At 38.8% G+C, this 26,809-nt stretch overlaps 1 protein-coding gene across 17 annotated transcripts in view; it reads left to right on the forward strand.

The window, feature by feature from the left end:
- The window catches only part of VPS13B (vacuolar protein sorting 13 homolog B), an 803,192-nt gene that overhangs the window by 49,805 nt on the left and 726,578 nt on the right, over positions 1-26,809 (forward strand). For all 17 annotated transcript variants that reach the window (XR_013553513.2, XR_013553515.2, XR_013553514.2 and 14 more), the window contains one exon: positions 17,165-17,285. Coding sequence is in view for 14 of the 17 variants with exons in the window: in XM_078441712.2 (XP_078297838.2) it covers positions 17,165-17,285 (121 nt within the window). In the remaining 3 variants the exon portion in view is untranslated. The remainder of the gene's footprint in view (positions 1-17,164; positions 17,286-26,809) is intronic.

Below are 26,809 nucleotides of genomic sequence, written 5' to 3' on the forward strand. Positions count from 1 at the left end.
CAGTGAGTATTTGCATCCTGACTTTCTTAAGGATTTTTATTAAGAAAGGATGCTGTATTTCGTCAAAAGCTTTTTCTGCATCTATTGACAGGATCATATGGTTCTTATCCTTTCTTCTGTTAACGTGATGTATGATGTTGATTGATTTATGAATATTGAACCAGCCCTGCAGCCCAGGAATGAATCCCACTTGATCATGGTGAATACTTTCTTTCCTTTCTATAATTTATTGTCAAATGGGTTTCCACACAACACCTAGTGCGCATCCCAACAAATGCCCTCCTCAATGCCCATCACCCACTTCCCCCCCCCCCCCCCCCCCATCAACCCTCAGTTCTCTATATTTAAGAGTCTCTTATGGTTTGCTTCCCTCCCTGTTTGTAACTTTTCTTACCCCTTCCCCTCCCGCATGGTCTGTGTTAAGTTTCTCAAGATCCACATATGAGTGAAAACATATGATATCTGTCTTTCTCTGCCTTATTTCACTTAGCATAATACCCTCCAGTTCCATCCACATTGCTGCAAATGGCCAGATTTCATTTTCTCATTGCCAAGTAGTATTCCATTGTATATAAAAATTACATCTTCTTTATCCATTCGTCAGTTGATGGACATTTAGGCTCTTTCCATAGTTTGCCTATTGTTGAAATTGCTGCTATAAACATTGGGGTACAAGTACCCCTATGCATCAACACTCCTGTATCTCTTGGGTAAATTCCTAGCAGTGCTATTGCTGGGTCATAGGGTAGATGTATTTTAAATTTTTTGAGGAAGGAACCTCCACACTGTTTTCCAGAGCAGCTGCACCAGTTTGCATTCCCACCAACAGTGCAAGAGGGTTCCTGTTTCTCCACATACTCTCCAGCATCTATAGTCTCCTGATTTGTTCATTTTGGCCCCTCTGACCAGTGTGAGGTGGTATCTCAGTCTGGTTTTGATTTGTATTTCCATGACGATGAGTGATGTTGAACATTGTTTCATGTGTCTGTTGGCCAACTGGATGTCTTCTTTGGAAAAGTGTCTATTCATGCCTTCTGCCCATTTCTTCACTGGATTGTTTGTTTTTTGGGTGAATGATTCTTTTTATATGCTGTTGAATTTGATTTGCTAGTATCTTGTTGAGAATTTTTGCATCCATGTTCTTCAGAGATATTGGCCCGTAATTCTCCTTTTTAGTGGGGTCTCTGGTTTGGGAATCAAGGTAATCCTGGCTTCATAGATTGAGTCCAGAAACTTTCCTTCCATTTCTGTTTTTTGGAACAGCTTGAGAAGAATAGGTAGTAACTCTATTTTAAATGTCTGGTAGAATTCCCCTAGGAAGCCATCTGGCCCAGGACTCTTATTTGTTGGGAGAGGTTTTGTTTTGTTTTTTTTTTTCAATTTTGTTTTCAAAAATTTTTTTCAGCTTATTTATTTTTGAGAGAGAGAGAGACAGAATGTGAGCAGGGGAGGGGCAGAGAGAGACGGAGACACAGAATCCGATGGGGGCTCCAGGCTCTGAGCTGTCCAGCACAGAGCCCCACGCGGGGCTCAAATTCACAAATCGCGAGATCATGACCCGAGCCAAAGTCGGATGCTCAACGGACTGAGCCACCCAGGCGCCCTGATGTTGGGAGAGTTTTGATAATCGATTAAATTTCTTTGCTGGTTATGAGTCTGTTCGAATTTTCTGTTTGTTCCCGTTTGAGTTTTGGTAGTGTGTGGGTGTCTAGGAATTTGTCCATTTCTTCCAGATTGTCTAGTTTGTTGGCATATAATTTTTCATAGTATTCTCTAATAATTGTTTGTATTTTTGTGGTATTGGTTGTGATCTGTCCTCTTTCATATGTGATTTTATCTTTTTGGGTCTTTTGTCTTCTTTTTGAGAAGTATGACTAGGGGTTTATTACTTTTGTTTATTCTTTCAAAAAACCAGCTCTTGGATTCATCTGTTCTATTTGTTTTTGATTCTATGTTACTTATTTCTGCTCTGATCTTTATTATTTCTTCTTTTCTGCTGGCTTAGGGTTTTCTTTGCTTCTCCGTTTCTAGTTCCTTTAGGCGTGAGGTTAGGGTCTTCATTTGGGATCTTTCTTGCTTCTTGAGGTAGCCCTGGATTGCAATGTATTTTCCTCTTCTTAGGACTGCCTTTGCTGCATCCGAAAGGGTTTGGACTGTTGTGTTTTCATTTTCATTTGCTTCTGTATATTTTTAAATTTTTTAATTTCCTGGTTGACCCATTATTCTTTAGTAGGATGTTCTTTAACCTCCATGTATTTGGATGATTTCCAAATTTTTTCGTGTGGTTGATTTCAAGTTTCATAATGTTGTGATCTGAAAATATGCATGGTGTGATCTCAATCCTTTTGTGTTTGAGGGCTGATTTGTGACCCAGCATGTGATCTGTTTTGGAGAATGTTCCATGTACACTCGAGAAGAGTGTGTAATCTGATGCTTTTGGATGATATGTTCTGAGTATATCTGTTAAGTCCAACTGGTCCAGTGTATCATTCAAGGCCGATGTATCCTTACTGATTTTTCTGCCTAGATGATCTGTCCATTGTTGTAAGTGGAGTATTAACGTCACCTACAATTTCAGTATTATCAATAAGTTTACTTATGTTTCTGATTAGTTTGCATATTTGGGTTCTTGAACATTGGGGGTATAAACATTTACAGTTGTTAGCTCTTCTTGATGGTTACACTCCTTAATTATGATATAATGCCCCTTTTTATATCTTGTTACAGACTTTGGTTTAAAATCTACTTTGCCTGATACAAGTATGACTACTCCAGCTTTCTTTTGATATCCAGTAGCATGGTAGATGGTTCTTCATCCCCTCACTTTGAATCTACAGGTGTCCTCAGGTCTAAAATGAGTCTCTTGTAGGCAGCATATAGATGGATTTTTTTTTTTTTTTTAATCCATTCTGACACCCTGTGTCTTTTGATCGGGGCATTTAGTCCATTTACATTCAGAGTGATTATTGGAAGATACAGATTTAATGTCATTGTGTTCTTTGTGGGTTTCATACTTGTGGTGATGTCTCTAGTCCTTTGTAGTCTTTGCTGCTTTTCACTCACAGAGTCCCCCTTAGGATCTTCTGCAGGGCGGTTTAGTGGTCATGAACTCCTTAGTTTATGTTTTTGTTTTTGTTATTGTTCTGTCTGGGAGGTCTTTTATCTCTTTCTGTTCTGAATGACAGCCTTGCTGGATAAAGGATTCTTGGCTGCATATTTTTCCTATTCAGCACATTGAATATTTCATGCCACTCCCTTCTGGCCTGGCAAGTTTCAGAGTTCAGGTCTGCTAATACCCTTATGTGTCTACCCTTGTAGGTTAAGGCCCGTTTGTCCCTAGCTGCTTTCAGAAGTCTCTATCTTCGTATTTTGCCAGTTTCACTATGATAGGTCATGGTGTTGATCTGTTTTCGTTGATTTTTTTGAAGGGAGTTCTCTGTGCCTCCTGTACTTGGATCTGTTTCCTTCCCCAGATTAGGGAAGTTCACAGAAATAACTTGTTCAAATAAACATTCTGTCCCTTTCTCTCTGTCTCCTTCTTGTGGAACTTCTATGATACGGATATTACCGCATTTCATTGAATCACTTAGGTCTCTAATTCTCCCTTCATGATCTAGTAATTTCCTATCCCTCTTTTTCTCAGCTTCATAATTTTCCATAATTTTATCTTTTTTTTTTTTTTTTTTTTTTTTTTTCATAATTTTATCTTTTATTTCACCTATTTTCCCCTCTAGTTCTTCCATCCTTGCTGTCACTGCATCTGGTTGTTTTTTTTTTTTTTTTTTTTTTGGTTTTTGGTTTTTTTTTTGCATCTCATTTATAACATTTATTAATTCCTCATGACTGTTTCTTAGGTCCTTGATCTCTGGAGCAATAGATTCTCTTGTCTTCTATGCTTTTTTCAAGCCCAGCTATTAGTCTCATGACTGTTACTCTAAATTCATATTCAGATATATTGTTTATATCCTTCTTGAGAAATTCTCTGGCTGTCATTTCTTCCTGGAATTTTTTTTGAGGAAAATTCTTCCATTTCATCATTTTGGCTAATTTTCTGTCTTTTATGTGTTTTAATAGCTTGTTATATGCCTTGCACCTGTGAGTACTTTTCTGTCCAGGGCCTGGCACTTCAGGAAATGTTTTTGCAGTGTGTCGCTTGCACTTTGTTGTTGTGACTCTGGTTGCTTTATCTTCCTACTTGTAGTGGTTGGTGATTTGGACCTTTCATTGTGTATGCTTTAATTTGTTCATTGAAGTAACTCTGGAAAAATTGGAAAAGGGGGAGAGTGGAAGAAGAAGCATATCCCATACAAAGAGAAATGACAGGGGCAGAAAAAAAGGACCAGGAAGAGAATCAAAGAAACTGTAAGTCTCAATCCAGACAGAGAGAGAGAGAGAGAGAGATGAAAATAAAGAAGAGGAGATATAGAAAAGGTGTAAAAAGAATAGTCAAAATGCCTGATTAAACAAACAATAGAGAAAGAAGAAAAGTATACATATATATATAATAAGAATTGACCAAAAACCAAATCAGAAAATGCAAAACCACAGGACAGTTGTCTGTTAGTACGTTGGAACTGGTGGCTGTGTTGGTCTGCAGGAGAGGCCTTCTAGTTTGGTTAGTGTCAGTCTCCAGTAGATAAGCAGCTAACAGGCACAGAGGGGCGGGGTTTGGTGTAAGTGGGTCCTGGTTCCACTGGGGGTCGCTGACCTATTCTCTGAAGCCCCATCGTGTTGGTGATGGGGAGAAAAATAGCAACACCCTAATCTCTCCTCCCAGACTGGGTGTCTCAAACCATGCTGTTCAGGCAGTTTTCACAGAGCAGCACGGGTGGGCCAGCTTGTCCTGCTCCACCACAGTCTCCCGCCTCTCCTAGGCGCTCAGCTGGAATTCAAAACCTGATGTCTTACCCTCTTCTCATAGACTCAAGGGAGGGACTTCTGTCTCCCAGTGCACCCCCCAGATTGCTCCCCTCCCTGCTGGGCGCACACACACAGCTGTGGGTTCAGTCCGGATAAAGTTGCACAGCCCTGAGAACTCTGATCTTGACTCCTAAGTCTGTTTGGAAGGTAGAAACTGGCTCTCTGGATTTTTCGATCCCTGGTTGTGGTCTGGACAGGTTTTTCTCTTGTCCAAATACAATCCCACACTTCCACAGCCTCTCTTTCTCTTCCTTTTGTCTCTTGACCAGAGGTGTTCCCTCTTTCTGTGCCTACGCTGCCCGTTTTATCTGTCTCAATTTGCAAACATGCATCTTTGTCCCCCAAACTGTCTCTGTACATTGGTGGAGATGTTTCTGTCACTCAGTAGCCTGGATTCCTGAAATTCCAAGTGTTCTGACCTCAATACTACTGTGTTTGTGGGACAAGGGAAATTCTGGTTCTCTTACTTCTCTGCCATCTTAACTCTCCCTCCTCTCTTCGTGACCTTTTATAACACATCTATCCCTTCCTCTGTTTGGAAGATAATGTTATAATGATCTAGTTCTTTAATGATGATCATCTTTGGACAGGCTCTTCCAGTGACCCAAAAGGGAATGGTTCTTAAGGAAGCCAGGGTGTATGCTAACAGTCTTCACCTCTCTGATACCAGATACCCAGTAGGAGAGACTGCTGTCCCTGCCTGTGGATCCAGGATGCGATTATGACCAACCTTCAGAAAGATGGGAGTGGGATCAGTTTCTCATCTGTGTTAAGTCAGGGTTAAAAGCCAGTGGACAAAAAGCTATCAGCTACTCTAAGGTGGCTATAGTCACCCAGGAGCCAAATGAGAATTCTGCTGCCTTTCTAGAAAGACTCTGAGGCTGTGACTAAATATATTAACCGTGATCTACAGTCTTTTGAGGGAACGGTCATCCTAAAAGGCAAATTCTTCTCTTAGTCTGCCAAATATCAGGCGGAATCTGCCAAAACTGGTAAGAGAACCTGGGCCCCAGTGTTAAAAAACTTCTTTCAGCATCATCTAATGTCTTACACAACAGGGACCAAGAGGAAGAGGCTAAGGCTTGGAAGAAAGAGAAAAGGAAATATGGCAGTCAGGCCCAATTGCTAGCGGCCCTGTAGGGCCAAACCTGCTTCAAAAATGCCCAACTGCGTCCTAAAAAAGGGATCAGGAAAATGCCTGATCTGCAGGAGGACTGGGCATGAAAATATCCGAGTAAGAGACCCCCCCCCCCCCCCACCCCCAATGTCCTAAATGTCAGCAGACAGGACACTGCGTGGCTAACTGCCCTTGAGGTAAAAGGACACCCAGTTCAGAAACTGCTACCCCACACATGGTGATGGACTGAAGGGGTCCTCTACTCCATTTGGCCCCACTGCAACAAGTAACCATCCATGGACTGGAGTCATCAGTAAAGATGGATGTGGCAGATTAGAAGCAATAAAACTCTTAACTGGAACTACACCAAGGCCACCAGACTGTACTCAGGACACCTTCATCTACATGAGACTCGTGAATGGATATCGTACCTGGAAATTCTTCCTACCTGACAGCAAGAATAGTGAACCCAAACTCCCTGATGCCCTGCTTCAGCTTGAAGCAGCCAGAGTGGTCATTGCCCTCTTTGCCAGTGATTTGGGTCCCTATTTCTTGAGCAGGGGTAGGGGGGTGGGGGAGGAGGACATGTTAGGACATGCTAGATACCAGCAGTGGAAGGAATTGCCCCCAAGCCAGAGTCCTGAATCCTTAAAGGGGAATGATAGAGACAAGAGCTGGAGGCAAAGATGGTGATAAATAGCTTACACATCAAAAACCCAGGGGCACAACATCCTGACCTTATGACTTCCCAGACCTTGGGGCTGACAGACTGAGGGCCGCAAGTGCAGAGCCTACACTCTCCCCCTTCCACCTCTGTCCCTGAGTAATCATGCATTTGCACTGCTGTTAACCCCCCGCACCCTTGCCTCCAACCTGTCGTGGAGAAAGGCTGCCCTGATAGTCCCGGTAGAAACTTCATAGGGTCAAAAAAGCCCCCTCCCAACCTGTGGAAGGAGTTCCCCCAAATGATTGGAAGCAGCTTGCATTAGAGATCACCCCACTGTATGTCACAGTTCCTTCCAGCCCAGAGAGACCCAGTAATATCCAATTCCAAAGCAACCTAGGGGCCAGTTCCACCTTGTAGAACCTGCCTGCTCTCCCACCTTGGGAGTGTACTTTTGCTTTAAAAAACTGCTTTGTGCTTGCTAAAAAAATTGCATATACTAGGATCTTTTATTGTGTCATGTATAAGCTTAAAATACATGCCATATGAAAACTGAACTTGGCATAAAGTGGGTTTTGGTTAAATAAAAAGTTTTTTATATAATTTAATGAAGGAGTTTTAATTCTTGTTTGCCATGCTTGATGTTTTTGAGGGATCCTGTTGTGTGTGTTTTATCCTTGGGAAGTTTTTTTTCTTTTCTTTTTTTTTTTTGAGCTGAAAATGCTATTTTTATTCTCCTAGCTCTTCTGTCTTAGGAAGAAGAAAAGTCACATTTGAATTCAAACAAGTAATGAAGTCTTTTGTTTTAATGAAGGACTTTCTAAGAATGTTATGAATGAATGTGAATATACGGGATTGTAATAGAAGTGCCACTATAACCTTAGTTATAATATTCCATGTTGTGGACACTATAATTTATATGTCAAAATGCTGCAGACAGAAAACAATGCTGGTTTAGTACTTTTCAGCTTGCTGATGGTTCCATGTTCTCTTTTCCCTTTTAGCCTTAAGCCATCTCTGTGTATTGTCTGGAATTAACAATAACGAAGAACACTGCAGCTTCGAGTTTTTCTGTTTGGTTCACAAGCTAGTCTATAGGTTCCCTTTCAATTCATAAAATGCAACGGTTCTCTGATTTTTCTTCTGATGATTAGATACTGCTAATTTTCTTTTTTCTTGAACTTGTTCATTTTGCCATGATTTTTTTTTTAAACTTGGGATATTTAGTAATCAGAAACTACTGAGTCTACATCTGAACTGAGTTTGCAATATAGACAGATTATAGTTGGGTTTTACTAGTCTGATAATTTCTGCCTATTCATTGGAGTGTTTTAGATTGTTTACATTTTATGTAGTTGTTAGTAAGATTGGTCTCAAGTCTTTTTATTTGTTTTCTATTTGTTCTAGCTAATTCTTGTTCCTTTTTTTCTTTTCCTGCCTTTGTTGGATTAGCTGAGTGTATTTGAGCATTACATTTTATCTTCATTACTGGTTTATTTGCTGTATCTCTTCATTTTTTTAGTGGCTGTTCTAGGGTTACCAATATGCGTATTTAATTTATCTACTTAAATAATATTTCACTTCATGGATAATGTAAATATTGTGTTTTACTTTAGTATGCCTATAACAGTATGCTTCTCTTTATTCCTTGCCATCATTTGTGCTAATGTTGTTATGACTCTTCAATATACATTATAAATCAGTGGTATGCTGTTATTATTATGATTGCTTTGAACAGTGTTTTAAGAAATTAAAAAATAAAGTGTCTGTTGTATTTACCCATTTAATTACTTCTGGCATTCTTCATTTCTTTACGTAGATCAAATTTTTCATGTAGCCGTATTTTACTTAAGTTTGAAGAACTTCCTTGAATATTTTTGTAGTCCATTTCATCTTGATGCAAATTCTTTCAGCTTGTGTTTGAGAAAGTCTTTGCTGCTTTCTTTGCTTAACAATTCTGATTTCTAGATTTAACCTTTGGGTTAACTCCTACTTACCTGCTTATGACTAGGGCTTTTCTAGTAGTAGCTCTATTTTCTATTCAAAAGAGAATAGCAAGAGTTGGGATGAGAGAAAAATGGCCAACTGTAAGAAGATGAAAGGATTTTAGTGAGAGTAATAGAAATAGCTTAAAGTAATTCCTTCCTTTTTTGAACTTTTCCAAGACTTTAACAAAAACTCTCTAATATTTGTCAAAAATTTTCACTTTTTATAAGCTATTCATATGAACTTTATTTTTGTCATTTGTTAAATGAAAATGACAGTATCTTAGAGGATTTTTGTGATGATTGTGAAGAATGAATATAAAGCTTCTTGCATTGTTTGTACCCATAATAGTTATTCAGAATATTATTTTACAGTATAAGACTTACCTGTTTGCTTTTAAAATACATTCCTGGGGCGCCTGGGTGGCGCAGTCGGTTAAGCCTCCGACTTCAGCCAGGTCACGATCTCGCGGTCCGTGAGTTCGAGCCCCGCGTCAGGCTCTGGGCTGATGGCTCGGAGCCTGGAGCCTGTTTCCGATTCTGTGTCTCCCTCTCTCTCTGACCCTCCCCCGTTCATGCTCTGTCTCTCTCTGTCCCAAAAATAAATAAAAAACGTTGAAAAAAAAAAATTAAAAAAAAAAAAAATAAAATACATTCCTTTATATATAATACTCTGAAGTTGAGGACTCTTTCTTTTTCTACTTACCAACTTTTATCTCCTGTACTGCAGTGTGCAGAGAATTCTGAATGTGATCCTCTACCACCTCCATTCTACTTTACTATCTTCAGACTCTTTTTTTTCTGTCTAGACTTAATGGAGTCTTTCCCTCTCTTAATCTACTCAACCATTTACTCTTTTTTAATTTGTTTTATGTTTTTTACATTTATTTTTGAGAGACAGAGAGAGAGAATGTGAGCAGGGATGGGGCAGAGAGCGAGAGAGAGGGAGACAGAATCCGAAGCAGGCTCCAGGCTCTGAGCTGTCAGCACAGAGCCTGACATGGAGCTAGAATAAATAGATAAATACTAGATATTTAGATATATAAATTATAATATTTTGATGGAAAAGAATACCTTGTTCTCTTATAACAGTTAAAGGTATTTATATCTTAATCACTGTTCAAAGTATCTGAGTATAAATCGACACACAAGTATAGAGTAGGTGTGAAGGGGTTTCAAATACAAAATAAACCAGTGTTTCTTTATGAAACAGGAATATGGTAAACATTATGGCTCTTGAGTTTTTCCTTTTTTTTTTTTAAGCAGCATACTTAATATTATACCACTGTTTTAGGAGTAAGTGTCCCATTGATAGCTAAAGTGAAATGAGTCATTATAGTCTGAATACTTAAGAATTTGTGAATTTTATACTTGTTAATGTTGTAATAGCATATAATTAAACACTTTAAAATCTTTGTTACTCCTTTAAAAACTTTAAAAATTTTAAAAATCTCAATTGGATTTAGTAGTACTATTGAGAAGGTACTCATGGTACTATTGGGAAAATTCTGTGCTTCCTGAAAATTTATCTGAAATGCATTTTTTCGTTATTAGAATATGAGAATATTCTGGGAATTTCTCCCTTTTGGAATTACATATGATTAGAAGATGTTTCCCTCCACCGCCCCCCCCCCCCCCCCCGCCCTGCCCCCATGCTTATATATCTTTTTCCAGGTTACTTTTTATATCTTATTTGTTGGCAAAATTTTAACTTTTACATTTGCATATGTTTAGAATATGCTATTTTGATAATAATGCTGTAGTTACATATATTATTTCCTTGCAGAAATGTTTACTTTTTTTTTCTTTTGGGCTCCTAGAATCTTCAGCCAGTTTTCTTACTGCCATTTGGCTTTCTTTCCTTTCTCTTTTTAAACATTTACTTCTTCATCAAAAATTGGCCAAAGGGATAACAGTGGAAATGCCTTGTCTTTTTGGCAGTACTTTTGACAAGCAAAAATTCTGTGTTTTTTCTTCCCTAGTTGTTTTATAGATTCCCTCAAAATTTATATTTATTTTTTGTGGTCTGAGATTTTGGCCTTACATGATGAAAACACTGTGTTATAATGCAATTTCAGGTCGAATACATGTTTATCTTGTGCATTTTTATTAAGACAAACGTTTTAAAGCAGAGGTAATGAAACTATGGCCCATGGGCCTACCACCTGTTTTAGTAAATAAAGGTTTTTTGAGACACAGTCTTATTTGTTTACATATTGTCTGTGGCTGTTTTCATTTTTCAACGGGCAGTGGTAGAATTTAGTTGCAACAGACTATACAGATTGCAAGCCTAAGGACAGGCTTTTCAAACCTCAAGTCCTTTGTGACATTTTTTTGACTAAAGGGATTGTGCACAATCCCTTCTCACTGTACTCAATCCCTTCTCCTAATATATGTGTTGTTAGTTGGCCTTTTCTCATAGGGAGAAAGTAGACCAACTGTGGTTAGGATTATGCGATGTGGTAGTGTGATTTTGAACCATCTCTTTATGTCTTAGTTTCCTTATCTTTAAATGGGAATACTTTTAGGGTGCCTAGGTGGCTCAGTTCATTAAGCATCTGACTTTGGCTCAGGTTATGATTTCACAGTTGTGGATTTGAGTCCTGCATTGGGCTCTGTGCTGACAACTCAGAGTCTGGAGCCTGCTTCACATTCTGTGTCTCTCTCTTCTGCCCCTCCCCAACTTGTTCTCTCTCTCCCTCTCTCTAAAATAAATACATGAATATAAAAAAATATTAAACGGGGATACTTTTGCATGGAGAACAGTGTCTAATTCATAGCTTTAAGAGGATAAAGAGAGGAGTATAATGTCATTAGCAGTAGGTGACACATTAGAAGTGTCATAAATTAAAAAAAAGTTTCTATTTGTCTCTTTTTCCTCCCTCTCTGCCTTCTCTTTCTCCCTGCTGTTGGTATTTGTTTCAAGTTCAGGAAAGAGCTCATAGGAGGAGTTTTTCAGACAGACAGATCTGGGTATTTATCCCAGCTCAGTCACTTCCTATCTTTTTGACCTTGGGACCTCTTAAGATCTAATTTCATTCTTAAAATATTTAAGGCCTGGTCTGGCACATCGAAGTGTTCAGTAAAGGTCATTAGTGTTTCTTTGTGACATATGATTGCTGACTAACATACATTGCTTTTAATTTTTTTATGCATATAAGGATTGTTCCTGAAGTAGGTAAGTAAAGTACCTGGATAAGGGTACCATCTATTTATACTACATGTTTTCTCTCAGAGTGGCTAACACATACATACACATTGCTCAGTTCTTTCTTGCTGAAGGAAGTTTTTTGTAAGAAAACAAAGCACAGTTTTATTAATCTAGTCAAGCACCCAGTCTCCTCCAGCCCCCTAGTGAATTCTGGTAAAAATTAGATAGCAGAATGTGCTTTATGCCAGAATGCCTCCATATATACTTTGGTCTTTCTTCCATTAATTTCTGCCTGTTTCACCTTTCAAATATGAGTAGGTCTAACCACTTCAATCCAGTGCTCTAAAAAGAGGAGAGGTTGGCAATAATTATATATGCCTAGTGATAAGAGTGAAGGGGATGTCATAGGCAATAATATACAACAGATTTTCCTTAAATGTGTTGCTGTTAACCAGCACAGTTTGTTTTCTGGCTGGGGAAGTATTCTGGTTCAGGTGGCTCTGTGTGTTTGAAAAGAAGGCAGGAGAGAGATAGGCTAATCTGGCATAAATGGCTCTGGTCCTGTTACTTGAGTAGCATGGATCTCAGAGATAGAAGACAGGCCCCACCACACAGGTGTTTACAGTTAGTACAGTGATGTCTTTCATTATTAAAACGTGGCTTAATGAATATTTGGCTTTGGCTTGTCAGATTAGCTGTTCTTCCTTTTGGGAGGATCAAGTAAAATAACGTAAGGGGGGGCATCAACAGCATTCTCTTCTTGCCCACCCTCACCTCATGTTCTCACGCTTGATGGGAGAAAAGATGTAAGCAGCCTCTTCTGTGGGCTGCAGTTGATGTGTGAAGACATTGGGGGCATACGCATTCCTTCTTTTAAATGTGCAAGGTACTTTTTTTAGTGACTAAAATTAAGTTGATTAATATTGCTGTCAGGGTAGACGTGAGTCAGCGATTCTAATTTTGACCATGAAGGTGAGTGAATGTGTTTTCCCGGGCTTGCTCTTGTGTTCTCCAAATATACCTCTTCTTTGGTGACTTTATTTGACTCTCTGACTCTGGAATTCAGGGTTTCTCTTAGAGATTCTTTATTGCATCTGACAATTGCTGTTGTACTTGCTACTGGAGAGGGTAGAGGTGCATGTCCTTACAAGCTCTGTATCAGTTCATTTGCAAGGCCCTTCACTGTATTTCATTCAGGCTTTTTTGGTGACCAGAGCATTCAGGTAAGCCTTCATTCTTTTCTGCTTGTCTGCATGCCATGAGGCTGAAGAGCTTAAAGCACATCACTTATTGATGCTGCCTTTCAGTTTTTTTCCCTTCAATTCTTTGTTGCATTTTAACCTCTTTGTCTATTTTTATTTCATTAAAATTTTTTTAATGTTTATTTTTGAGAGACAGAGCATGAGCCAGGGGAGGGGCAGAGAGAGAGGGAGACACAGAATCTGAAGCAGGCTTCAGGCTCCGAGCTGTCAGCACAGTCTGATGCGGGGCCTGAACTCATGAACCGTAAGATCATGACCTGAGCTGAAGTTGGATGCTCAACCGACGAGCCACCAAGGCACCCCGTCTCTTGGTCTATTTTTAACCAAGGAGTTGAAATGATTCAGCCACCTGTTTTAAGTCCTATCCTCAATCTTATTTATACCATTGTGAATCTGGGAGTTGATGGGTTTCAAGTTTTAACTGACTCACCCTTATGAGGGCTAAGGTGAAAAGTATGCAACCTGATCCTATCATCTGTCAGTATGAAGGTAATGGATGTATTTACATACATATGGTGTTCACCACATTTTCCCTCTGTTAGGAACTTTTGTAAGGAAATGACATTCTTGCTTGTTTCATGAGGAGCAAAGGGCAGTATTTTCAGAAATAGCTATGTGGTCCCCAAGAGAAAACATTCTTTTACCATGAAATGTACTTACCAGACATTTTGGGAAAATTGCAACCTAAATAAGAGATATAACTGTAATGTGTTTGGGGTTAAAAATGACCTCAAAACATTTTAGTTTGTATTTTTGAGAACAGGGTATCTTTTATTAGAAATTAGAGACTTTCAATGAAGTAAAATGTGTTAAAAAATGATGCATACTGGTTGGAAGCAGATAGTGAGCTCATAATGATGGAAGTAATTCTAATTTTAATAGTAAATATTGTAATTCTTGTTTTGCTTTTTATTTAATTTGGCTGAGGTAGGATTTGGATGGAAGCTGATCTGTAACTGATGCAATTAAGATGTAATTGAAATGAAAACTAGGTGAAATTATGAAAAGGATTATTTTCTAATTATATATGCAACCCTAATTTCCTAACTATAATTAAGAAAGATTTGCATTTGCACATTTGGTAGTATTTGTTTTATAGTATAGATTTCTGTAAGTACCATGATTAATGGTCATTTTTAAAGTGACTGAAATTTCAGGATTATTACAAATTTTAAGCAAATTATTTTTTTTTCTTTTGAATAATAAAAATGTGTAATTTGTAGGGAAGCTTTCTTCACTCTTATTTTTTTTAACTATTTGAAATCTTATATTTAGTCTATGCACTTTACCCTTTTTTTGCTGCTAATCACTTTTAAAAAATAAAAACTTGTTCTCTTACTTTAAAATGTTTGTCATCTCATGTATGCCAGATTTATTGGACTGCAGTAGTTTTAGTGCATTTTGGCTGGAATGTTTATTATGACATCACTGTAATCTATATACAGTATGTGATTTCAGATGGTTTCAGTGTTAAATATTTTCATAATTATGCTAGTTTTGGCAGTTCACTTGGAACTTTTTCACATTTCTTTAATGAACATGTTTTACTTCTGGGCTTTTGAGACAACCATATGTTTCAAAAATTAATAGTGTGTTTTAATGTTAACGTTGTGCAGAAGTGTATGACTACAGACATTTTTAAGGATGTAAGCTGAACTAAAAGTAATTACAGTAAGGTTTATTCATAGTAGTAGTCCTTTAGTATTTAGAGACTATAACATTCCACCAAAATAACAGAAGATGTCATTATAAAGATTGAATAGTGAAGTTGTTTTTTAGAATGAAACACTGAAGTTTGGTTTGCATTAAGTTAAAATGACATAAATTCATGTGAAATTTTTTTTAAGATAGCAAATCTGTTACTGTCTGCTTGTCTTGAAGTTTCAAACATTTTTTTTTCTTTTGCTAATATATCACTAGCCTCTGAAGCTGTATTGTCTTATAAAAGATTCATCTTATATAATTGTTCTCTTAGGGTGACATTGAATAAAAATTTTGTTGTCTAAAGGTCTTATCATTGTTATTTTCTTTTAGTATCTTATTAGATTGGTAAATTTAGTGGTTTTCCATCTTTTCTTGAATTTTTCTCTTCAAATATGTAAAATAGAAAACTGAATTCCTCACCATTCTTGTATTATCAAATAGTTTTATTATTAATAAATTGATGAGGCACAGTGCACCATCAGTTATCCTTTGTATGTAAGGCAACTTGCTTTTTTTTTTATTTTTAAAGTTTATTTTATTTTGATGGAGAGCATGCACAAATGGGGGAGGGATGGAGAGAGAGAGAGAATCCCAAGCAGGCTCTGCACTGTCAGTACAGAGCCCAATGTGGGGCTTGAACTCATGAACCCTGAGATCATGACCTGAGCCAAAATCGAGTCAAATGCTTAATCGACTGAGCCACCCAGATGCCCCAAAATGTGCTCTTTTATCCCCAAAATGGGAATAAGAAGATGACTGATGCTTTTACCTCATATTACTACCCTATCTATTTCCTTCCTATATTGCCTGTCTTCTTGAAGGGGCAATCTATGTTTATTATTCACGCTTTAAATTCTTACTCACTTTTTTTTTTTTAAAAATTTTTTTTTTCAACGTTTTTTTATTTATTTTTGGGACAGAGAGAGACAGAGCATGAACGGGGGAGGGGCAGAGAGAGAGGGAGACACAGAATCGGAAACAGGCTCCAGGCTCCGAGCCGTCAGCACAGAGCCTGACGCGGGGCTCGAACTCACGGACCGCGAGATCGTGACCTGGCTGAAGTCGGACGCTTAACCGACTGCGCCACCCAGGCGCCCCACTTACTCACTTTTTGAACTATTCATTTACTGCTCCTACTCTTGTTCCTCTACTAGAACTACTAAATCTCCTTTCTTATTGGTTATTGGCATCCTAATTACCAAATCTTGAAATATGGCCAAGTAGAATGAAGACTGAGAACATTTTTATAGTTCTCTTAAATTTTTTAAATTTTTATTTTTTTTAATGTTTATTTTTATTTGCGAGAGAGCAAGAGAGTGAGAGCATGTGCACTTAACCGACTAAGCCACCCAGGCACCCCGCATCTTTATAGTTCTTAATGTTATCTCACTTTTACTGAACTGGTTCATGCCTTTAGTTTCTGGTGTGGTTCTTTCACCTTACATTGTATACTTTGGCTTTATTGGACTAATCATTATTTCTTGTACATGCTACATACATATATGCTGCTTTTGCTAATGGTTTCCCTCTATGTAACCTCCAATCTTAGCCTAAAACTTTCCTATACTTTTATAAGCCTGACCTCTCTAGTTCTTCCAAATAGTTCTTAATAGTTCTTTCTGTTCCTAACTTAAAAATAAAGTACTCTGTAAAACAAGCTATATATGTTTTTAGTGGACTCTGAAAATTAGTATTATATCTAATTTTGCTTTGTACATTCAACAATTAGCACATAAGAGCATTATATAAACTTGTTGAATCAAGGTAAGAAAAGAGTACTGTTTGCACTGTATAAAGGAATATGTTTTGAAAATGTATTGTATTGAAGTTTTTGCTATCCATATCAAAACCCAATTAAGCCTTATGTTTAATGAGAATAATAATTCAGTAAAAATAATAGGATGCAAAGGATTCTAAGGATTATTAAGATTAATCATTAAGGTGATTAAGAAGACAGCTTGGATTCTTAACACACACAGTACTGGGGGTCTTACCATGGAAACAACAAACAGGAGACAATTAAGACCTTTTCCATTTATTTTGTATTCAAATGGCAAGTGTTTAAAGCTTTGTTTAATAGTCTTTTTTTGCAAAAGTCATATGTAAGGATTTCTTGACGTTATCAGTTGGTTTGTTTAGATACTCAAGAAAGGAAGAATTTGTGGTTTAAACTACTCGTTATTTTTAAACAGTGTTTGAGAATGCAAATTATAAGAATTTATTGTTTGGTATACAGATTTTTAGAGCTAAAAAATAAAATTAGAGTCTAATCAAATTTAGTAACCCTAAGCTATATATTTAACTGAAATATGTCTCCTAATTCTTGAGTGATGATTGATACTTTACTTTTCTTAAAAATAGGATGACCATGAAAGCTGTGGTTCTAATTCTACCAACCGTAGTACTACTGAGAACACAAAATCATCAGTAAAACCCCGAAGAATTCAGCAGGCTGCTCCCACAGATCCTGATTTACCACCAGGTAACTTCTGAATGGGCTTGTTAAGGCCAAAATTACACTTGTTATTAATCATTGTTGTAGCCAATTGTAGAATATACACTTTAGTATTTAGTGTCCTAAAATACTTAGAGTACATGTGTATGTGGGTTTGCTTCATAACATAAGAACGCATTGAGTCCAGAGCCCTCCAAAATGTCTTCTGTTCAAATTTTGATGCTCTTTTGCAGCAGGTTGTTCCTAAAGTTTCTTTCTTACATCCTGTCCGAGCAAAGACATGCCTCTGCTTTCCCATAGTCTCTTTGTTCCCCTTCCTTCTTTTAAAAAAAAAATTTTTTTTTAATGTTTATTTATTTTTGAGACAGAGAGAGACAGAGCATGAATGGGGGAGGGTCAGAGAGAGGGAGACACAGAATCTGAAACAGGCTCCAGGCTCTGAGCTGTCAGCACAGAGCCCGACGCGGGGCTCGAACTCACTGACCGTGAGATCATGACCTGAGCCGAAGTCGGCCGCTTAACCCACTGAGCCACCCAGGCGCCCCAGTTCCCCTTCCTTCTTGATTAACAGTAAAGACACTAGATTGTTCTGAGTTTCAGTAAACTATAGAATTCACCAGGAGGATCACCATCTCTTTTATTTCCTGAAATATTTATTTACCTAGAACAGTAGTGGCTTACAAATAGCAGTTGCTTAGTAACTATTTAATGAAGAAGAAACCACGATCATGACCTATCAGCCCCGTGGCCAGAGTGCATTGTTGCCTTTTTAAGTTAGGGGTTGTTTTTATCAGTCACTTCTCTTTTGATTTTATTCATCAGTCATTTCTTTTTCTCAGAGGTATAGTTGATGTTAGTATATATTTGTTTTCTGGGCCAAAGGTTTGTAGGCTTTCTGTTGGGTTTAACCTTTAAGTTTTGACAGTCGTCTTGCACCATCTACTAACAGACTGGTGTTAGGTACAGCATTTCATAGCCCTGCTCCTCAGATATGTTCTAAGTTAAATTTCAATTGATTAAACATTTTAAACTAGTGTTACAGTGATGTTAATGCTGATGCTTTATATATTCTGAATTTCATCTAACAAGTCTCCATAATACCTCTGGCTTTAGAATAGATTAATTGCTACAGCTGGAGAAGGTGCCAAGAGAAGATATTTTACTTCTGAATGTTTCTAATTCTACTTGGAGTGATGTGATGGTTCCAGAATCTTCCTTCCTTCTTTCTTTCTTTCTTCCTTTCTTTCTTTCTTTCTTTCTTTCTTTCTTTCTCTCTCTCTCTCTCTCTCTCTCTCTCTCTCTCTCTCTCCCCCTCCCTCCCTCCCTCCCTCCCTCCCTCCCTCCCTCCCTCCCTCCCTTTTTTTCTGAAATTTATTGTCAAATTGGTTTCCATACAACACCCAGTGCTCATCCTAACAGGTGCTGTCCTCAATACCCCTTACCCACCTTCCTCTCCCTCCCACCCCTCATCAAGCCTCAGTTCTCAGTTTTTAAGAGTCTTTTATGTTTTGGCTCCCTCCTTCTCTAACCTTCCCCCCCCCCCCCCCCCCGCCATGGTCTTCTGTTAAGTTTCTCAGGATCCACATAGGAGTGAAAACATATGGTATCTGTCTTTCTCTGTATGACTTATTTCACTTAACACTAGCCAGTTCCATCCACGTTGCTACAAAAGGCCATATTTCATTCTTTCTCATTGCCATGTAGTATTCCATTGTGTATATAAACCATTTCTTTATCCATTCATCAGTTGATGGACATTTAGGCTCTTTCTGTAATTTGGCTATTGTTGAAAGTGCTGCTATAAACATTGAGGTACAAGTGCCCCTATGCATCAGCACTCCTGTATCCCTTGGGTAAATTCCTAGCAGTGCTACTGCTGGGTCATAGGGTAGGTCTATTTTTAATTTTTTGAGGCAACTCCACACTGTTTTCCAGAGTGGCTGCACCAGTTTGCATTCCCACCAACAGTGCAAGAGGGTTCCCGTTTCTCCACATCCTCTCCAGCATCTATAGTCTCCTGATTTGTTCATTTTAGCCACTCTGACTGGCGTGAGGTGGTATCTGAGTGTGGTTTTGATTTGTATTTCCCTGACGAGGAGCGACACTGAGCATCTTTTCATGTGCCTGTTGGCCATCTGGATGTCTTCTTTAGAGAAGTATCTATTCATGTCTTCTGCCCATTTCTTCACTGGATTATTTATTTTCCGGGTGTGGAGTTGGGTGAGCTCTTTATAGATTTTGGATACTAGCCCTTTGTCTGATGTCATTTGCAAATATCTTTTCCCATTCCATTGGTTGCCTTTTAGTTTTGTTGATTGTTTCCTTTGCTGTGCAGAAGCTTTTTATCTTCATGAGGTCCCAATAGTTCATTTTTGGTTTTAATTCCCTTGCCTTTGGAGATGTGTCGAGTAAGAAATTGCTGCGGCTGAGGTCAGAGAGGTTTTTTTCCTGCTTTCTCCTCTAGGGTTTTGATGGTTTCCTGTCTCACATTCAGGTCCTTTATCCATTTTGAGTTTAGTTTTGTGAATGGTGTAAGAAAGTGATCTAGTTTCATTCTTCTGCGTGTTGCTGTCCAGCTCTCCCAGCACCATTTGTTAAAGAGACTGTATTTTTTCCATTGGATATTCTTTCCTGCTTTGTCAAAGATCAGTTGGCCATACATTTGTGGGTCTAGTTCTGGGGTTTCTATTCTATTCCATTAGTTTATATGTCTTTGTGCCAATACCATGCTGTCTTGATGATTACAGCTTTGTAGTAGAGGCTAAAGTCTGGGATTGTGATGCTTCCTGCTTTGGTCGTCTTCTTCAAAATTACTTTTGCTATTCGGGGTCTTTTGTGGTTCCATACAAACTTTAGAATTGGTTGTTCTAGCTTCGAGAAGAATGCTGGTGCAATTTTGATTGGGATTGCATTGAATGTGTAGATAGCTTTGGGTAGTATTGACATTTTAACAATATTTATTCTTCCAATCCATGAGCATGGAATGTTTTTCCATTTCTTTATATCTTCTTCAATTTCCTTCATAAGCTTTCTAAAGTTTTCAGCATACAGATCTTTTACATCTTTGGTTAGGTTTATTCCTAGGTATTTTATGCTTCTTGGTGCAATTGTGAATGGGATCAGTTTCTTTATTTGTCTTTCTGTTGCCTCATTACTAGTGTATGAGAACACAACTGATTTCTGTACGTTGATTTTCTGTCCTGTGACTCTGCTGAATTCATGTATGAGTTCTAGCAGACTTGTGGTGGAGTCTATCGGATTTTCCATGTGTAATATCATGTCATCTGCAAAAAGTGAAAGCTTGACTTCATCTTTGCCAATTTTGATGCCTTTGATTTCCTTTTGTTATCTGATTGCTGATGCTAGAACTTCCAACACTATGTTAAACAACAGCGGTGAGAGTGGACACCCCTGTCGTGTTCCTGATCTCGGGGAAAGCTCTCAGTTTTTCCCCATTGAGGATGATGTTAGCTGTGGGGTTTTCATGAATGGCTTTTATGATGTTTAAGTATGTTCCTTCTATCCCGACTTTGTCGAGGGTTTTTATTAAGAAAGGATGCTGAATTTTGTCAAATGCTTTTTCTGCATCGATTGACAGGATCCTATGGTTCTTATCTTTTCTTTTATTAACATGATGTATGACATTGATTTGCGAATGTTGAACCAGTCCTGCAGCCCAGGAATGAATCCCACTTGATCATGGTGAATAATTCTTTTCATATACTGTTGAAATCAGTATGCTAGTATCTTATTGAGAATTTTTGCATCTATATTCATCAGGGATATTGGGCTGTAGTTCTCTTCTTTTGCTGGGTCTCTGGTTTAGGAATGAAAGTAATGCTGGCTTCATAGAATGAGTCTGGAAGTTTTCCTTCCCTTTCTATTTTTTGGAACAGCTTGAGAAGGATAGGTATTATTTCTGCTTTAAGTTTCTGGTAGAATTCCCCAAGGAAGCCATCTGGTCCTGGACTCTTATTTGTTGGGAGATTGTTGATAACTGATTCAATTTTTTTGCTAGTTATGGGTCTGTTCAAGTTTTCTCTTTTTTCCTGTTTGAGTTTTGGATGCATGTGGGTATTTAGGAATTTGTCCATTTCTTCCAGGTTTTCCAGTTTGTTGGTGTGTAAGTTTTCATAGTATTCCCTGATAAGTTCTTGTATTTCTGAGGGATTGGTTGTAATAATTCCATTTTCATTCATGATTTTATCTATTTGGGTCCTCTCCCTTTTCTTCTTGAGAACCCTGGCTAGAGGTTTATCAATTTCGTTCATTTTTTTCAAAAAACCAACTCTTGGTTTCGTTGATTTGCTCTACAGTTTTTTTTAGATTGTATAATGTTTATTTCTGCTCCGATCTTTATTATTTCTCTTCTTCTGCTGGGTTTGGGGTGTCTTTGCTGCTCTGCTTCTATTTGCTTTAGGTGTGCTGTTAGATTTTGTATTTGGGATTTTTTCTTGTTTCTTGAGATAGGCCTGGATTGCAATGTATTTTCCTCTTAGGACTGCCTTCGTTGCATCCCAAAGTGTTTGGATTGTTGTATTTTCATTTTCGTTTGTTTCCATATATTTCTTACTTTCTTCTCTAATTGCCTGGTTGACCCATTCATTCTTTAATAGGGTGTTTTTTAATTTCCATGCTTTTGGAGGTTTTCCAGAGTTTTTCCTGTGGTTGATTTCAAGCTTCATAGCATTTTGGTCTGAAAGTGTGCATGGTATGATCTCAATTCTTGTATACTTATGAAGGGCTGTTTTGTGACCCAGTATGTGATCTATATTGGAGAATGTTCCATGTGCACTCGAGAAGAAAGTATATTCTGTTGCTTTGGGATGCAGAGTTCTTAATATATCTGCCAAGTCCATCTGATCCAATGTATCATTCAGGGCCCTTGTTTCTTTATTGATCCTGTGTGTAGATGATCTATCCATTGCCATAAGTGGGGTATTAAAGGCCCCTGCGATTACCACATTCTTATCAATAAGGTTGCTTATGTTTGTGATTAATTGTTTTATATATTTGGGGGCTCCCGTATTCGGCACATAGACATTTATAATTGTTGTTCTTCCTGATGGATAGACCCTGTAATTATTATATAATGCCCTTGTTCATCTCTTGTTACAGCCTTTAATTTAAAGTGTAGTTTGTCTGATATAAGTATGGCTACTCCAGCTTTCTTTTGACTTCCAGTAGCATGATAGATAGTTTTCCATCCCCTCACTTTGAATCTGAAGGTGTCCTCAGGTCTAAAATGAGTCTCTTGTAGACAGGAAATAGATGGGTCTTGTTTTTTTATCCATTCTGATACCCTGTGTCTTTTGGTTGGAGCATTTAGTGCATTGATGTTCAGCGTTATAGAAAGATAAGGGTTTAGAGTCATTGTGATGTCTGTAGGTTTCGTGCTTGTAGTGATGTCTCTGGTACCTTATCTCACAGGATCCCCCTTAGAATCTCTTGTAGGGCTGATTTAGTGGTGATGAATTCCTTCAGTTTTTGTTTGTTTGGGAAGACCTTTATCTCTCCTTCTATTCTAAATGACAGACTTGCTGCATAAAGGATTCTCAGCTGCATATTTTTTCTGTTCATCACATTGAAGATTTCCTGCCATTCCTTTCTGGCCTGCCAAGTTTCAGAAGAGAGATTGGTCACAAGTCTTCTAGGTCTCCCTTTATATGTTAGAGCATGTTTATCCCTAGCTGCTTTCAGAATTTTCTCTTTATCCTTGTATTTTGCCAGTTTGACTCTGATATGTTGTGCAGAAGATCGATTCAAGTTACGTCTGAAGGGAGTTCTCTGTGCCTCTTGGATTTCAATGCCTTTTTCCTTCCCCAGATCCAGGGAAGTTCTCAGCTATGATTTCTTCACGTACATATTCAGCACCTTTGCCTCTCTCTTCCTCCTCTGGAATCCCAATTATGCGTATGTTATTACGTTTAATTGTGTCACTTAGTTCTCTAATTCTCCCCTCATAGTCCTGGATTTTTTAATCTCTCTTTTTCTCAGCTTCCTCTTTTTCCATAATTTTATCTTCTCACTCACCTTTTCTCTCCTCTGCCTCTTCAATCCGAGCTGTGGTCACATCCATTTTATTTTGCAGCTCATTTATAGCAGTTTTTAGCTCCTCCTGACTGTTTGTTAGTCCCTTGATCTCTGTAGTAATAGATTCTCTGCTGTCCTCTATACTTTTTTCAAGCCCAGGGATTAATTTTATGACTATTATTTGAAATTCATTTTCTGTTACATTGCTTAAATCGTTTTTGATCAGTTCGTTAGCTGTCGCTACTTCCTGGAGTTTCTTTTGGGGAGAATTCCTCCGTTTCGTCATTTTGGGTAGTCCCTGGGGTGGCGGGGAACTGCAGGGCTCTTCCCCTGTGATGTCTGGAGTGACTTGAGTTGGTGGGCGGGGCCACAGTCAGACCTGATGTCTGCCCCCAGCCCACTGCCAGGGTCAGTCAGACTGGCGTGTACCTTACCTTCTCTCCCAGGCACAGGTCTCACTGTGGAGTGGTGTGGCCCTGTCTGGGCTACTTGCATACTGCCAGGCTTGTGGTGCTGCTTCAATGGGATCTGGCGTATTAGCTGGGGTGGATTGGCAAGGTGCACAGGGTCGGGACGGGGAGGCTCAGCTCGCTTTTCCTTCAGTGATCCCCTTTGGGAGGGGCTCTGCGGCTCCGGGAGGGAGTCAGACCTGCCACTGGAGGGATGGCTCCGCAGAAGCACAGTGTTGGGTGTTTGCGCGGTGCTAGCAAGTTCCCTGTCGGGAACTGGTTCCCTTTGGGATTTTGGCTGGGGGATGGGCGAGGGAGATGGCGCTGGCGAGCGCCTTTGTTCCTTGCCAAGCTGAGCCGTGTCCTCTGGGGCTCAACAACTCTCCCTCCCTGTCCTCTAGCCCTCCCGCTCTTGGAGCAGAGCTGTTGACTTATAACATTCCAGATGTTAAGTTCCGCTGGCTGTCAGAACTCACTGTCCGGCCCCTCCGCTTTTGCAAGCCAGACTCAGGGGCTCTGCCTTGCCCGGTGGGCTGCCCCTCCACCGCCCCGGCTCCCTCCCGTCAGTCCGGGTAGTGCGTACCGCCTCTCCGCCCTTCCTACCCTCTTCTGGGGGCCTCTCGTCTATGCTTGGCTCCAGAGAGTCTGTTCTGCTAGTCTTCTGGTGGTTTTCTGGGTTATTTAGGCAGATGTGGGTGCAATCTATGTGGTCAGCAGGACGCGGTGAGCCCAGTGCCCTCCTCTGCTACCATCTTCCCCTTGAATTTCCTCCAGAACTTTCTATTTTTTAACATTTATTTATTTTCGACAGAGTCACAGCATCAGCAGGGGAGGGGCCTAGAGAGAGAGGGAGACACAGAATCAGAAGCAGGGTCCAGGATCCCGAGCTGTCAGCACAGAGCCCAATGCAGGGCTCGATCCCACACACCGTGAGATTGTGACTGAGCCGAAGTGAGTTGCTCAACTGACTGAGCCACCTAGGTGCCCCAGAACTTTCTAAATTTTTGCCTACTAATTAATTCCTTGGGAAAAATCCTTGGCGAATTAAAATGTAAACTAACCCTATTTTGTTGTTATTTATTAAATGGGCAGTCCTTTTACTTCTCCAAATTTCTGACTGCATATCCCTTGAAAAATTCCTATATGAGCTCAGCTCATTGTATTAAATATTCTCCACCAGTATCCTGGCAAAGAATAATCGGTTTTAGGTTTAATGGTTAAATCTTGTTACACATCTTTTTCTTTTAAGAAAGAGCTTGTTTATGATGAATTTAAAGCTTTTTTCAGTTGTTGATTTCACAGATAAAAAATTATTGGCTAAATTGAATCTACTCAAAACAGGTTGCAGACTTTTAAAGATCCTTTAGAGCCTTTATTAGAATTTACCGTTATAGTCAGAATTGCGAAAATTGTTCTATTTTTGGGAGCATAGACTGTAAAACATAAAAATAACTGAAGAAATACTATTTTTAGCAGCATAAAACAGAGCTGCATTCTATTTTAACTTTAAGGTAGCTTTTGGATTAACAAGTGATTTCCTGCCTTACCTAACAGGAGGACTAGTATCCTCTTTTATGCCAACATAAATCACCGTAAAGGAGTTGCTTAGGAAGTAACTGAACTTGTTGGGCAATTACTGGGAGGCAGAGCAGTTAAAGTTAATCTTACCAAAGGGGGAAAAAAAAGGGATAATTTGAGAATCCAGCTGGATAATGGTAAATCATTTTATTTAAAGTTTGACTCATATGGTTATTTGAAGACTCTTTTCTGGCAGCCTTATCCTGCCTGGGAACCATGTTAAGGTTCTTTCATGGTAGAGCTGAATTTCTGGTCTCAGAATTTTCTAGGGCAAAGTTATGGCTGTGGTTATAATTTTGAAGTTTGAACATTTACGTAGATCTAGAGATACTTTTTGAGAACAGTTTGGTGTTACCAGTAGTCATTTGTTGTACAACCTTGAAGGATGGGTGGCTCTTGAATAGGAAAATAATACAAGTCAGTATCTACCTGTCAAAAATGGGAAGTACTGGGGTGCATAAATGGGGTAGTTGGTTGAACATCACGCTTGATTTTGGCTCAGGTCATGATCCCAGGATCATAGCCCCCCTCATCAGACTCCATGCTGAGTGTGGAGCCTGCTTAAGATTCTCTCTTTCCCCCTCTGCCTCTCTTGTGCTCTCTTTAAAATTAAAGAAAAAGTCAAGAATGTTAAAAAGAACTTTACCTGTACTAATTTGAACATAAGTTGCCTACATGATGCTTCACAACCCTCAAATTGTACACAAAAATGTTTTTAGGTATGGTAACCAAGTCATCAACCATGCAATTTCTGAGTTTCAGCAACTTGACTTTCCAGTGAAAACAGGATAGATTGTAGCTGTTGTCTTTGTAACCAACATTGTTACATGTCATGTAATTTAGTAGTATTAGATAGATAGATAGATAGATAAATAAATAAAATCTAGTCTTTGTTCTCTAGGATTTCATAGTTTAACAGAGAAAATAATTATATCTAATCATACACAAATGGCAGTAATAACTTAAGCCTAAGGAAAGTGGTAGAGATGGTCTTAATATTGTGTAGGTTTTGGAGGACATTGGAGAAGAGGATGTAGGGGAGAGGACATTTATACTGGGCCTATAATGAATAGGGAGAATGGACAAAGAATATTCTAAACCAGAGAAGAGCATGAGCGAAGTCAGTGAAAGTTCATAGTGTTTTATTTGGTCCTGTGGGCATAGATGTATGTGTCTGGAGGAATGGGATTTGTGGGTGGGAGAGAGTTGGATAATGGTAGGAATTTCTGGAAAGGTTGATTACTAACAGGGTGTTGTTTTAGAGGCATCCAGTATGACATCTGTAGGTTGTATTCCCAGAGTGACCTTACATTTTTAGATGCTTGTGGAAAAGACCTGGATTATTGTTACGTCATCTGAACAGATATACTCTGAGGGAGTTCCTAAATATTTAGTGATGAGAGCTAGTAGATCTGCTATTTGACACTCTTCTATAGCTCACTTAAAGCTAAGTTATATGTGGGATTAGGGAAATAGTGTATCATTTTTTCC

Source organism: Panthera onca, chromosome F2 (assembly GCF_046562875.1).
Source record: "Panthera onca isolate mPanOnc1 chromosome F2, mPanOnc1 haplotype 2, whole genome shotgun sequence".
Taxonomy (NCBI): domain Eukaryota; kingdom Metazoa; phylum Chordata; class Mammalia; order Carnivora; family Felidae; genus Panthera; species Panthera onca.